Below are 15,862 nucleotides of genomic sequence, written 5' to 3'. Positions count from 1 at the left end.
GGTTAAAATAAAAAAAGAACTTGTCTACTACCTCTCTTGGAGTTTGTAATATAGGCTGTCTTCCTGAGACCAAGTCCAAGCTTCCAATCCTATTCATTAATTAAGATATCACAGTAACATGTATGATTTTGTGTCCTAGGCTCCTGTTTAGAACCTGCACAGATCTTCAGTGGTAACTATTCTTACTGAACCTCTCAATTTCCTTTCAATTTTTTTTAAAAGGCTGCAATGAATTTTGTGATTAATATAAGAGGTATACTATCATAAGATAATGGTAGTGCTAAATGAACCTGTTTTTATTTTCCTTGTAATTCATTGTGTTTCTTGACAGAAGAATATTCATTTTTATTAGATTATTTGTACATATGTCTATTCTTATTACACTACAATTTCTATTATTCTCCATTTTGAAAGTCATATTAAAAAAACAGTATGAAATGTTGAGTGAAATGTAATGAGTGAAAGTGACCTACTAGATTAATTCATACAACATGTGTTTGAAAGAATTAGATATCTATCATACAGCTACAGTAAAAGTAGGTGAACAGAGACATCAAAAATAAGAGGTAAATCAGTTAATTAATTTCAACATATAAAAGTTAACAAAAAGGAGAGATGTTTAATTTTGGGAAAGTATGTCAGTTCCTGTGCATGCATGTTGGTTCATGTATGTATCTGTATAAAATATATATCTCTTCTGGATTTCAGCATGCTTTGGTATAAAATTACTTGTTGAATATCCTGCTTTCTGTGCTTGGAAAGTTTCTTGGTTATTTTGAATCAGTAGTTGCATCTACCACACCTTTTTTTTTTTTTTTTTTTAGGAAAACTCTTAAATTTTTTTTAAAGATTTATTTATTTATTTATACAAGCACTGGGTACGTCAGAGGCACGGGAGGGTGAGAGAATTCACCAGAGCCAGAGCGGGGAACAGAATAGGCAGACTGATGAAATACACTGCTGAGGGGAGTAGTGGGCATGGCAGGAGAGGTCTGCTGTGCCATGTGGGATCCTCCTCTGTGGCCAGGGATCAAACAGGCACTGCAGAGGCTGCGGGTAGCTTCGCAGCCCAGCGCTCAACCACTGAGCCACCAGGGAAGGCCCTAACACACCTATTTTTAAGGTGGAAAATTAAACAGACGTTCTCCAAGTAAATGAATTAAGTTAAATAGTAATAAGCACATTTAATATTTAGAAGGAATGGCTAGCAACTAATATATTATCACTAAACATTATTATTGTTACACTGATTATAATCACATGACAAAGTATAGAGGAATTTTTATGACACAGTGAAAATACATGTACTTTATATCTCATGAAACTTAGGATATAGGGCCTCCCTGGTGGTGCAAGGGGTTAAGCACAACACTATGAAGCTAGCTGCAGACTCTGTAGTACGAGTTCGATTACCAGCCAGCCAGGGAGCAACCCACATGGCACAGCAGACCTCTCCTGACTCGCCCACTGCTCCCCGCAGCAGAGTATTTCAGTCAATCTGCCTGTTCTGCTCCCCACTCAGTCTCTGGGGAATCCTTTTATTGCCTGCACATTTGGCCTATACCCCAGTTCTTTTATGCATAAATAAATAAATCTTAAAAAAAAATTAGGATACAATTGCAACTATTCCACAGTTAATTCTCTGTATATAAAAAAAAAAAAACTAAGCACATACTGAACTTACAATGTGATTGGCACTGCTATGAAGACTCTATATTAACTAAATTAACTCCTCACTACAATCCTACTGAAATTACTGTTAAAAATAGTGTAATTATTCATGGTTTACGATAATAAAGCAAGTTCAAAGACAATTCAAGCAGTCTAGTTTTAGAGTCCATGATTTTGGGCAGGTTGTTGAAACAGTGTTGTTATTTTCTTTTCTTTCCATATCGTAAGTTCTTATCTCAACAAGAAATATATGGGGCCTCCCCTGGTGGTGCAGGCGGTTGAGCGCCATGCTGCGAAGCTGTCCACAGCCTCTGTAGTATCGGTTTGATCCCTGGCTGGCCAGCAAGGGTTCCACATGGCGCGGCAGACCTCTCCTGCCACGCCTGCTGCTCCCCTTAGCAGTGTGTTTCATCAGTCTGCCTGTTCTTTTCCCCCTTCTGGCTCTGGAGAATTCTCTCACCCTCCCACACATCTGGCCTGTACCCTGGTTCTTGCATAAAATAAATAAATAAATCTTTAAAAAAAAAAAAAAGAAGATATGACACCCTCCCCTTATTTTTGACTCTGTAGATCTCCCCCATCATGATTAATCTGTATAAAAGTTATCCAAGGGCAACATTCATTTTCTAATAGGTTCATTGAATCTGTTCATCTCCAGAAAAATTTTTTAAGCGTGTCAATTTTAAGTGTGTCAGTATCCTTGTATTTATATTCTAATATTTAGCTGATCTATATCTTTTGGATTTTTATTAGTCAAAAGTATTGTGTATTATTTAAACAGTTTTCCAGCAGCAGAATCATTTTCATCAAGTAATGAAATCTTCCATCATACTAAATGAGATTGTTTTACAATGCAAATATTTTGAATTGTATTTGCTTTATGTTGTTAGTTTTTAGAACAATCAGAAGAGATTACTACATGTGATTGACTACATGTACTCAATAGGAAACTTGTTTGAATTGAATTAATTTTACAAATGGTTATTACTGAATAGTCTCTCTATCTGATGATGTTTGCTTCTCTAAAAAGGGCCCTTACTATTAGAATAAGAATGCATAAGTGGAAATCAAATAGCCTATTAGATTAAATCATGAGATAATCCAAAATTTTAAGATGAATAAAAGAAGACATAAATTTTTATGAGATTTTTTAAACTTTGAAATAGAAAATGAAGTTTAAACATATTCCAAAGACAACAGTATAGAGACTATTAAAATTTCATATAAGAGTAATTTTTTTAAATTATTTTTTATAATTTAGTTTAAAAGAATATGTCATTTATATAAACTTCATTTAGAAAAAGGGTATCTAAAAAATGTGTTGTGTTTTTCCTTTCTTTTCTTGTACATCACCTCTTTTGAAATAATTCCAATTTATTCCAACAATCTTGCTAACTGATGCCATATATATTTAAGTAGACAAATACTTTACAGCAGACATGGGTTTAGATGTTATGATTGAGAGATAAAGTATATTAACTGAATCTTTGACATGCTGCAGAGAACTTAGGAACGATATATGAAAAACTGGCTATTTTATGTGAGAACTAAGAGCAGACAAAGAAAAGCACCTAAAAGTACAAATATCAGTGGTACAACAAAGTTACAGAGATAGTCCAAATTATGATTGAAAACAATTAGCTATGCAATAATACTGTCGAGTAGCTTTTTTCTCTCTGATGGTTGTCATATATGATGACCGTCATATATAATAAGCATCAACTGGAGTTGTAAAATAATAAAGTATCTCAAAAGTGAAACCCAAATGCAATTGCCTACATTGTAGAATCAGACCTTCGTTTGCAACAGAGTGATAATATACCAGGCAAATGCCAATCTGTTACCAAAACAGACAATTTCTAGATGAGGATACACCAAGGCATTTTGAGTATGGCAATAAAACATGGAAATAGCCACCGATTATTAATCCAATTACTATTTTTTATTAGATAGTTGACTAGTTCTAAATCTCAAACTTGATATTTTCTTATTTTCAGGTTTGCCCACTTGGAGATATATACCCTTGATTGATACTATTTATGCTTGAGATCTATGCACCCTTGCTGATCTTGAACTTTTGCATCATAAATATCAATCTCTGCACTCTTTTGTTTTAGTCCATATAATGAAATATTTTATTAATGTGGAAGAAATAAAAGAAATTATGAAATTTAAGTACATTCAGTTCAGTTTTGGGTTCTGCCTCAAATGACTTGGGTTACCCTTATATAACAATGTAACCTCTTTCATTCTAAATGTACCCCCCCCCAGTAATATGGTTGTATTATTTACCCAACTAAATAGGAGGATTTAAAGATAGAATTGGGGTAACAAGAAAAGGGTGAAAACAGGGCTTGTCTTCAGCAGTTGAGGATATATGTACCACCTACCGATCAAAAAGGGAAGCTATCTTAATTAACAGTGACTAGCTCCTGAAGGGTTGTGTCATATCAGGCATATGACCTGAACTTTCCTCCTGGTCTCATGACAGTCTTATTTCCTTGTTATATAGAAAACTTTGGCCGTAGCTTTTGACATTCATGCTACCTTTGAAACCTGTTGACCAAAGCAGAGTGCTATTCTGACTTTTCTTGTCTGATATTCTCTAAAGCTCTTAAAATCTCAATTCTATGAAAAAATACTGTAGATATATTTGAGTGAGATTAATTTTAAAAGATTGGTAAAAAGTTTGTTTTGCTGTTTAAATCTAATTTCTTATGGGTCAAATGTCTTTTTAAAACATGTTAAGGAAATAAGATTGACACATGGTTCATGACTTCAAGAATACAAGAGAAATAAGAAAATTAGCATTACCGTTATTTACTCCATTAGCTCAAGAAGTATACATAGACAGTATTTACTCATGTTCAACAATATTTCTTCAGTGCCTACACAGTATAATTAACAAATATTGATTTGGTGAATCAATAGGTGGTTAAAAGGAAGCAAAATTGCTATAATAGAGAACAGTGTCTAGGAAAAGTTGAGATTTTGTCAAGATGCTTTATCCAGGGAAAGTACAGTCAAGTCAATTACCTTTAAAGATTAACTAGGATTTTGATAAACACAGTTAAGGGAAAGGCTAGGACGTTCTAGTGGAAAGGAACAACATGAGTGAAGACAAAGAGCAAAAAATTAATGTGTGAAATAAAATACAGCAAGTATTCCCATAAGACTGGAAAATTTAGCTCATTTATTGTTTTACCAACAAAGATTTATTAGATAACAACTGTGTAATGGGAACTGTTCTTGGCACTGTGGACAGGTTTTGAACATAACAAAGTCTTGCCATATAAAACTTAAATTTTGGTAGAAAAGCAGACAGTAATACATAAAGATAATTTTAAAGCATGGTAAATACTGTGAAGAAAAATACAAGTGGCATGACAGGGACTATTCTTTTATAAGGAATGGTCAATGAGACAGCTTTAAAATGGATAGTGATTAAAATTGGGAAGTGAATCCAGTTTAAGGAAGAAGGGAAAGGATTTTAAATGGAAATACTTAGAGAAGTGAGGGAGTTATCACATTTGATGAGTAGCCACGAGACCAGAGTAGCTGGAGTGCAGAGGCAAGTATGAGGGAGAAACTAGTGAGAGATGACATAAAGTTCAGATTACTTGGGGACAATTAGGCCAAACAAAAGTCTTTGGATTTTATTCTTCCTATGATGATATATACTAGAATGTTCTGATCTCCCTTAATTTATAAAGAAAAATGCTGGTTGCTCTGGAGGGAGTAGACCTAAGAGGTCAAGAGAAGAAGGAGAGAGATTCTTAATTTAGAGAGGATCAATTTTTACTTAGAGACCAAAGAATACAAAAAAATGAACAGAATTCAAATTACTCTTTCCATGTGACATTTTTGTAGAGAGAATGTTCTATTTTCCAGTCACACATTCCAAGTACTATAGAATATCCACAAACTAGCCTCATGAGCTATTTTGAAGATAAAATGAAGATAAAATGAATTTATATATATATATATATATATATATATATATATATATATATACTGTAAATGGTAAATGGTAGTATAGTAAATGTCAGCTATCATTATTGTTACCACCAACCCTCATTGTCTAGTTTGCTTGGTGCATCAATTAATCTATAAAGATGCCAAAGAGCTGATGTGAGTAAGAATAAAGCATGCTGTCTCTGAACATACTGACAATCTAGGCCAATCAAAGTTACAGTCCCAGGCCAGGGAAAGAAATTCTGCTTGTTTTTTTTTTCTCCCTTTATTCCATGAAACTTGGATTAGCTGTCTTTGGGGAAACAGTTTAGATTGGAGGGTTAAATGCACCAATTAGGTTTATGAGGTGATAGGATATTTTAGTTCAAGTTAATGAAGAACTAAGTAGCTGCATTATACAAATATTTGTCAATTTAAAGGTGAATATAATTCAGTTGTCCAGTTATGCTCAGGGTGAATGACAATACAAAAGAGGACAGATCAAGATGGGATAATCATAGGGATACATGAACACATAACTAAGACAAGGTGAACCATATTGGATCCTTCTTCTATACTACGTAACTTCTTTACTATAGTAACTGGCCTATGTATGAACCAATGAGAGGCCTCCCCTGGGATGTTCTAGTGGATCAAGATAGAACTCTCTTTATTCTTTGATGCTGAAAATGTAGGCTTTAAGTTACCAGTCCCACATATGGAAAAAGACTGGCTGCAATTAAAGAGAATTATGTCAAAGCATAGAGAACAGTCTAGGTGGAAAATGGAGAGATCTCTGAAAGGTCTGAATTCCTATTTATAATTAGCTATGAAAAGTATGCCATCCCTGCCTTTTCTAAGACTTGAATAATTGAATAACAAATTCAGTTTTTATCTTTTAAAACCAATTAGAATTGGATTTCTGTCACTTACAATCACAAGAATTATAAATGGTATTGTATTAAATACAGAGAAGATATGCTGATGATTCTTTAAAACCTCTTTATATAAACAAATCGGTCTAAGCTGTTACTAAAATATGATGGCACTGACAGTACTTGAAAATTTAATCATAAAATGACAAATGTGATCTTCTTCTTTGAAAAAGAATAAGTACAGAAGTTGTAAATAGTGTTATAAATAAAATTAAAGGCCAGCACTAAATAATGCATACATTTACATTGTGCTTTTTGAAAAAGCAAGTATAAAAGTGATTCCCAAGCTTAGGTAAATCATTCCACTGTAATGACATATGTGTTTCTTGAGTAATGAAGCATTTCTGAATTATGTTTTATAGCGACAAAGAAGCAGCAAGGTCATTGGTATACTATTCACTACAATCAGAAAGTCACTACCAAAGGGAAATCTGGATATATAGCCGTAGCACTGTGTAGCAAAGTAATGTGGTCTAATACATATTTCCTCCCAGACAGGAGGTAAATTTCCTTGGAGCATTGACACCATCAATGCTATTTTGGTGAAAGATCAAGCCAGAATATGTACTTAAAATGGATAGATCAGCATGTGTGTGTGTGTGTGTGTGTGTGTGCGTGCGTGTATATATATAGAGAGAGAGAGAGACAGAGAGAGAGAAAGAGATCATTCTTAGGCATTGGGTAAGGATAACGGATTATCAGTGTTAATTTTTTTTCCTTTTTTATCAATGGCATGGTGACATAAATACCCAAAATTCAAGATATTCTTGTAAAAATATGAAACATTTATAATTGTATTAAACCACACATTTCATAAAGAACATACTGATTTCTTTTTGCTCTATATGTAAGCAATTTTACAAACTGAATTCTTACCATCACAAGTTGGGAGTTGATGACTCCACCAGTGGTTTTTTTCACATAGAAGAGGCTCTTCATGACTCAGTCTGTATCCTGGATCACAACTAAATGAAACTGTAGATCCAATGGAAAAATCATGACCGTAGCGACGACCATGTACAGGTATGCCGGGATCCAAGCATGAATAGGTATTCACTGTAACACCTGAGAAACAAAGGGAATAGAGCAAACAATAAGCTTGATGGAAATAATATTTTCTAAAATTAATTACTATTCTTCAAATAAATGTGACTGATGATTTTTACAAGTAATGTGCCCATAGTTTTATTTTAAAAGTGAGGAATTTATTTTTTAAAAAATTGCTTTGACATATACTATCCACAAAGATAAAAATCAGATTAATCAATTGTGTAGAAATTCATTAAAATGTACAATTTTCTATTCCCTTTTGTATTTTTGTAAATATATTCTATATTTTTAAATATATATTCTGCATTTTGTTTACTATTTATAATGTGCTTCTAAAATATTCACCAAATTTGGGACTCCTTAGTGGAGCAAGGGATTAAGTCTTAGTACTATGAAGCTATTGGCAACCACTACAGCAAAAGTTCAATCCCTGGCCAGGAGCTGACCCACACAGATCAGAAGACCTCTCCTGTCTTGCCCACTGCTCCCCTCAGCAGTGTGTTCCAGTCATTCTACCTGTTCTGCTCCCCACTCTGTCTCTGGTGAATCCTCTCACTTCCTTGCACCTCTATACTGAATCTCAGCTCTTGTATGCATAAATAAATAAATCTTTAAAAAAAATTTTAAACAACTTTTAAGTCCAATATTTATCATTTTGATAGAAAATACATAGAAAAAGAAGAGTAGAGGCACAGTGCAATTGCTTTGATGACTACTTGTTGGGGCCTTTTGGTAACTTAAAAGTGTACTTTGGTGTCGCCTTATGATAATCTTCCTCATGACTTATAATCCAGAGCAGAGACCATATCATGACAGTGCTTTTCCCCATATTAGACATCATTTCTCAACCTGACTGTACTGAGTTTGGGGTTGAATAGTTCTTTGTTGTGGGGCTGTCAACTGTACTGCAGTATATTTAGCAGTACCCCTGTCCTCTACATGCTAAATACCATCAGTATTTCCACAGTCTTAACTATCAAAAATGTCTTCAGATATTGGCAAATATCCATACTTACAAAAATGTTCCTGGACCTCGCTGGTGGCTCAAGGGGTTAAGACACAACCTATGAAGCTATCAGCAGCCATCACAGCATGAGTTCGATCCCACCCAGGGAGCTACCCACATGGTGCAGCAGACCTCTCCTGACTTACCCACTGCTCCCCTCAGCAGTGCATTTCAGAACATCTGCCTGTTCTGTTCCCTGCTCTGTCTCTGATGAATCCTCTCACCCCCTACACCTCTGGCCTGTACCCCAGTTCCTGTTATGCATAAATAAATAAATCTTTAAAAATAAAACAAAACAAAACAAAAATGTTCCTTGTTGAGACCCATGGGTATATGGTAAAATATATAATTATCTTATTCTTCCTAAACTGAAAATTTAAACAATGAATAATTGCTATCTTATATTCTAAAAGCACAATAACTAGCATTTTCAAAAATTATATATTAAATCACATTCACAGGGTATTTACTTGTATTAGCCGCTCAATTTAAAAATAAAGCTAAACAACTGAAAAAAAAATAGAAGTTCCATTTTATAGAAGTAAATTGATATTTAAGGGCACTTATCAAGAATTTTCATCTATTTAAATGTTGTTTAATGAGAAGTTAAAATTGCACATAAAAAATATTGTCATCCATGCAATTACTTTCACCTGCAACATGCCTTTTCACAGTCAATGTGACTTTTACTCTCCTAAGAACCTAAGGCTTTGTAAGACTCACTCATTTTTCAATCCATCACACCTTTTTATTCCTCCACAAAATATGTCTGAAATCTACCCTCACTGAAAAGCATATCATTAATTATCTCCCTTACGCTACCCAAGGCCTTCATAGCTTCAAGTTTATTAGATAAACAATGATGTCAATATAGTTCCTCTCTCAGTTTTGGGGCAGTTCTGGACCAAAGTTTGAGTTACACCATGATTCAGCAGAAAGCAGCCAATGAGACTCTACTGATTTATATTTTTCACACATTCTTTTTCCTCAATTCCATAAATACTGCCCAAAGACCAAACAGCAGCGAGACAGATTTGACCCTGGCTTCCAGTCTCCTTCCAGGTGAACTTGTATAGAACATTATTTTCTCAAAGACTGGTGGATGATTACGGGCTTATGTGCCATCAGAGAGAAGGCCCACATTCAGCAACAGAGTGGTAGCACCACAAGAAATCCTTCCATAAAATTTTGTTACACTAGGGAAATTTGAGATATGAAAGGGCTTGTTATATTATACAGTATTTCATAATAATAAGTAAACCACAAAACTAATTATAATCAAAAAATAAAATGATTTCTTATAAACTAATCTAAATTGAAAGTTGTTGTCTTCTGGTCAGATTTGACCTAAATCAATATCCAGGATTTCTCTCATTGACCTCAGGCTCTCCTAGTTCTGGGTATCCATTCTGCCTTTTTAAGCATTGATTCCCAACAATAATTTGAACAATGTCACCAAGAGCCTAAGGTGACCAACTTGCTGACTATAACAAGACTTTCTCCTTTTAATCAAATGTAGTCAGGATCCTCTGAGTTCTCCTTTTGACAAGACCTCACCTTTAGGCTGTTTGTGACACATTCACTATAAATTTAGCAAAAATTCTGTTGGGTCAATTTATTGACTTCTCCCTTGAATGTCTGAAAAATTCCTCATCTACTTTTCTTAATATTTTATCTCTCTCTTAATATTTTATCTCTGGTAAGCAAAAATCCTCTCTTGTAGGTTTAGTCAGAATCCCCCTACCTAAGTGCTTAGTAATTTTCTACTTCCTTGGCTATACATTCCCACTTGTAGTCAGAATTGAACTTATTCTCTCCCCTTTTATAAAATCCAATGTTGCAAAAGTCACCTTATCATTTTTAGTCAGTGTCCTCAAGCTCTTCTTTAACAACAAAGAAACTTGAGCTAGACTTCCTGTTTTTATTGTCCATCTTCTTAGTTTTTATAGCAAAAACATAAGTGCTATTATTATTGAGTGCTTACTGCACATTAGCCATTATAATGATATTTTGCATATATGGTTTCACTTAATCCTTTAAATAGTCCTGCATCTGATACACGGTAAAGACCACACACTTGGTTTGGGTGGAGCTGAATGGGAAACAGCAGAGGACTAAAGAAAAGATGTTTGCTCTTTTGAAGCAAACTGATTAAAAAAAAAAATCTGCTAGTAAGAATTCATTTTGAAATAAATTTTGAAAAATGGCCCTACTGTGAACAACTATTGAAAATACACACTTAAAAACTAAACCTTGAGGGCCTCCCTTGTGGTGTAACGGGTTAAGCACGCATTATGAAGCAATCCACAGCCTCTGCAGCACAAGTTTGATCCCTGGTCAGCCAGGGAGAAACCCACATGGCGCAGCAGACCTCTCCTGTCTCACCTGCTGCTCCCCTCAGCAGTGTATTTCAGTCAGTCTGCCTGTTCTGTCCCCCAGTCTGTCTCTGGTGAATCCTCTCACCCCCCTGCATCTCTGGCCTGTGCCCCAGGTCTTGTATGCATGAATAAATAAATCTTCAAAAAAAAAAAAAAAAAAGGAAAAAGAAAAAAAAAAAACTAAGCCTTGAAAGTTGACTATAGAACTGTGGTATTCAGAGGGGGGAGGGGTAGTTGGAGTGGTAGGGAGGGAGAACAATGGACTATTGTGGTAGACTACTGAGCTTCTGTGGTGGGTACATGACCATAACTATACCTGAAAGGGGAGGGATTCTGTACTTTCAAAATACCACCAACAATGTAAACCAGTATTAAATACATACATACATGCATGCAAACATAAATAAAATCAAGGCTCAAAAAAAAAATCTTGTTGAATTAAACATCTCAATAAAGGTCCTTTTAGTGTATTTAAATATCCAAGTGTGTGTTACTCTAATCTTCTGCATTCTAGGATAATGTTTAAAAAATATATTCCAATGCAATAAAGCTCTAAATGAAGGGAAGTTAACATAATTAAATACTAATATATATAAGAAGACAAAAAGAAACAAACAACTAAAATAAATTATAGTGTACCTAGCATATTATTTTGTACATATCTTTGAGAAATAAAACTACTGTAAATTGTACATATTTATATTGTTTAATTGGACAGATTTTGGCATAGACAGTGTTAATATAATTTTTAATATTTCATACAAAATAATAAAATGTAATATTATTAATGGAAAATTTAGGTAATTAGTATCAGCAAAACATAAAAGAAAGGTTTAATTTATGAAGCCAATATTTAAAGAATTTGTCATTGTTCCTATAAATCTTAGACTGACATTTAGTCTAACATTGGTTTGCACACAAAATACTGTGCACAGATAGTCAGTGAACTCATTTTTTAAGATTTCCTTTTTATAGTTCTCATATTTCCTTAGTATTTCCTCTCAAATATTATATAGATAATACTGAAAAATCCATTGCAGAATTTACTAAAACACACACTTTGTAAACCATTAGCATTCTCATAAATCAAGGAGAGCTTTGATTTCTTTAAAAAACAAAACCATTAGTTTTGTTTATGACATTCTGGTAATACCAAGTATAGGGAGAACACAATGAGGAAATCAAAAGACATTTTGGTATTACTTACTTTCATAATGAATCTTGAAACCATTATTAGAGCGGCTGTTGTCTGTTGTAAATAGAAGGTATATAAAATTACTGCTACTGAACAGAAACTGAGGCACTTGTGTGCCATTGTAAGATCCAAGCAAGGGTGACAGAAGATTTGGCCCATCATGAACTTCAAGAACATCATAATTCAGTTCAGTCTGAAATCTAAGATTAAGAAACATGTAAACATTTATATATTAGAATAACACTATATAGCAAAATAATCCTTTAGGTTGCTTTTCAAATTACTATTTAAAATATGTACCATTTTTAAATTGTATATTTTTTAGTATATTTAATACCTTATATATCATATAAACTCCATCATTTGAAAATGCCAAAGTCAAAAGTTCTAGTCCCTAAAGAAAATTATCATTAAATTATCATGAATATATCAACAAATAAATGTATATTTTGAATTAAATCTTCCAGTAAGAAGTATGGGTTATACTTGGAAAATAAATGGCCTTGATATCAACCAAGCATATTTTGCAGTCATCTTTCCTTTGCTTAACTTATTTCTATGGAAAACTATGTGATTTATATTTATTTTCAATCACATAATCTGATTTTCATCTTACTAATACGTATGGTTTTTCTTATGTGATGGTTATTATAGTTTTTATATAGTTTTTTCAACACACAGTTGTCCTTATAAGTAGAAAATAATAATATAGTTGATGTTTACTGAGTGCCTAAAACTTTACTAAGTACTTTGTTTATATTTGTTTTATCTAATCCTCACAATAACAATAAGTCAACTAATAAGTTAACAATAAGTTAACTCCTAATATTACAGTCACAGTGCAAGTAAGAAAGCTATGGCCTGCAGTACTTAAATAGCATTATGCTCTCTTAAATTACAGAGCTAGGTCTCAAATTTGTTCATCTGCCCTGATGGGCTTTGTTGATTCATTTTATTTTTAGATGTTTTTGATGTTAATAGTTTTTATTTTTTTTAACTACAACGATTCCATAAACTGCAATCAGCACAGAATTACTTCCAACAGGTATAACATATTATTAATAAAATAACATTTTATATTCCTAATTTGCACTTCAAGATTACATTGCATTCTGAATCTGGATCTGAAATAGCTGTGGAAAACTGAACATCCTACCCTCTGTTTATAATTCTGCCTCAACAAATTCTTTTACTACTTTCACCATAATTTTCCTTCTCCTGACTTCACATTGTAAAAGATACATCTCCATAAAAGGGGAAAACACCATTTTCTCCACGCCACTTAACTATGGTCAGAACTGAACGGCAAGGTCAAGCTATATAACATGGAAGACAGGTGGACTCTGGGACACACAAAGAGAAGAGGGACACACAGAAGAAAGACACATGGAGAGGGGGTCACATGCTTCTCCACTTTGAAATTGCAACAGGGACCTGGGGGAATATGGAGGAGAGAAATGTGGAGAAACTTGAAAGACACATGTGGGTAAGAGAGATGTAAGGAGAATGAAAATGGCAGCCAGGATCTTCATTTGTACTTTGCTTTTGCTCTTTTCGTCCCAGATTTACCTGGTGCCTTTCATCCCATTCCTATTGTTCCCTGCAAAAAGGTGCCTTGTGACCAGCTTTTGGGCCTCAGCAGCCCCCACTTCAGTTTAACCCTATTAATATTTGGCTGGACATTTGCCCATGAGAGGATGGATAACTTTTGGTGTTTTATTGGGAAACTATTATCCTTTTTTCAGTTATCTCTCTATGCACATTAATTCTAATAAAGTTCTGTCTTTGTGCATATAGATGGTGATGGATCCTATTAGAACATGCTTGTTTAGGAGGCATGGAGTTCCCGTCTTTCTGTGTCCTAATATCAGTGTAGATTAATTCTCTTATTATATTGTCACAATTGCATTACATATTGTGACACTAATCACAGTTGTATTTTCTTGTTTAACATTTGTTTTCTTTAAGTTTCTCAAAGCTCCAGGAGAGTGGAGAAAGTATCTATTACTATCAATGTTTTGCATATAACTCAATAAATATTGGATCAATGAAAGAATGAAAGTATCTTAAAGACAAAACTTATTTTCTTTGGAGTTGTTACCATCTTGAACAAAAAACAGAAAAGCCAACTTGGATAAATAAGTGTTTATGATAAATTTTCACCCTTTTAAAATGTGCCTTCCAATACATTTCTGTAGTCATCTCCACTATACTTCAAAGCACTAGTCACTTGAAATATCCACTAATTTTCAAAATGTCAGTTTTACTATCATACCCACCATTCTTTGTCCAGTGTCACAAGAATAAATTACAATATTTGTCAAAAAAGAAAAACTCAAAACTTGGTCAAAACAAATTGAATAGAAAATTTAGAAAAAGTTAGAATCCTTTTTCATAATAAAAGAAGTATCAGATATAATTATGAAGATGCATTTAGTTAGTAAAAATTTATAGGTATAATTTAATACTAAGGAGTATAAACTTTTTTCAATTTGTACCACTATTATATCCTGTTAAGCAACATACTAAATTTTATGATCTTATCTACTGATATTGCAAGCTGGAATTCATTTCATTTGTCTAAAAATAACTTTTCCAATAATATGATTTACAGAGGGGAATATGTAGGAACATACTATGCCCATTAAATAAATGATCAAGCAATTGTACGTTCTGAATCCATGATTTTGTTGTGTTGTAGTCAGTCTATTGTAGGTATTGAAATTGGAATCTCACTTTGATAGCTAGTCAGCTGACAAAAACCAAATTAAAATGCACAGAAGAATCAGGGATTACTTTGAATTGAAACACAAAGAGATTTAATTCTTAATAGAATAGCAACATTAACTGGTGATATAGAGAACATTGTTCAGTAGGAGTGAATCTTTAAAAGGAAAGTCATCACAGATTTGCCCTAAGGAGCTATAAAAATACATTATAATAACAAGTGAAATGGAATAGACACAGTTATTTGAATTTCTCTCATTTCACGTTTTAAGGTAGTTGTATAAATTTCTCATGAATTGCCTCAATCAAGTGTTCATTTGTTTATGACATTAAATTTACTGTTTATCATAAATAAATGTGATGGAACCACTAAGTGATATTGTATAAGACCTGAAACCATTAAATAATACATTGAGGAAAGCACAGGTAATAAGTTCTTCAACATCAACATTACCGAAGTCTTTGTCCTTGTCTTTCCTCTCCAACATCAAGGGAAACAAAAGCAAAAGTACATAAATAGGGCTAAGTCAAATTGAAAAGTTTCTGCACAGCAAATGAAACCATCACCAAAACCTAATGAATGGGAGGTTTATAAATTACCATTGTTGCTTTTCAATTAAACTGCTTCTCAAAGTGGGCAACTCTACATAACATACTTTGAGCTGAGAGATATTAGATATTATTCATTTATTTAAATATCATTAATGAATTATTAGCAAGTCAGTGGATACTTTTATTAATATAATTAAAAAATTGGGCCTTCCCTGGTGGCACAGAGATTGAGCGCTGGGTTGTGAAGCTGCCTGCAGCCTCTGCAGCGCGGGTTCGATCCCCGGCTGCCGGCTAGAGTCCCACATGGTGTGCAGACCTCTCCTGCCACCCGCTGTTCCCCTCAGCAGTGTACTTTGGTCCTTCTGCCTGTTCTGCTCCCTGCTCTGGTTCTGGT

At 33.8% G+C, this 15,862-nt stretch overlaps 1 protein-coding gene across 4 annotated transcripts in view; it reads right to left on the bottom strand.

Annotated features, from left to right (window-relative positions):
• CSMD3 (CUB and Sushi multiple domains 3) overlaps positions 1-15,862 on the bottom strand; it is an 831,873-nt gene that overhangs the window by 278,125 nt on the left and 537,886 nt on the right. For all 4 annotated transcript variants that reach the window (XM_054692020.1, XM_054692021.1, XM_054692022.1 and 1 more), the window contains 2 exons: positions 12,202-12,389; positions 7,437-7,625 (listed from right to left, as the gene is read on the bottom strand). In XM_054692020.1, the coding sequence (XP_054547995.1) occupies positions 7,437-7,625; positions 12,202-12,389 (377 nt within the window). The remainder of the gene's footprint in view (positions 1-7,436; positions 7,626-12,201; positions 12,390-15,862) is intronic.

This window comes from Talpa occidentalis, unplaced genomic scaffold (genome assembly GCF_014898055.3).
Source record: "Talpa occidentalis isolate TD23 unplaced genomic scaffold, MPIMG_talOcc4v2.1, whole genome shotgun sequence".
NCBI classification, from domain to species: domain Eukaryota; kingdom Metazoa; phylum Chordata; class Mammalia; order Eulipotyphla; family Talpidae; genus Talpa; species Talpa occidentalis.
Note: the sequence above shows the minus strand (reverse complement) of the source record. Positions and strands in the feature narration are given on the sequence as shown.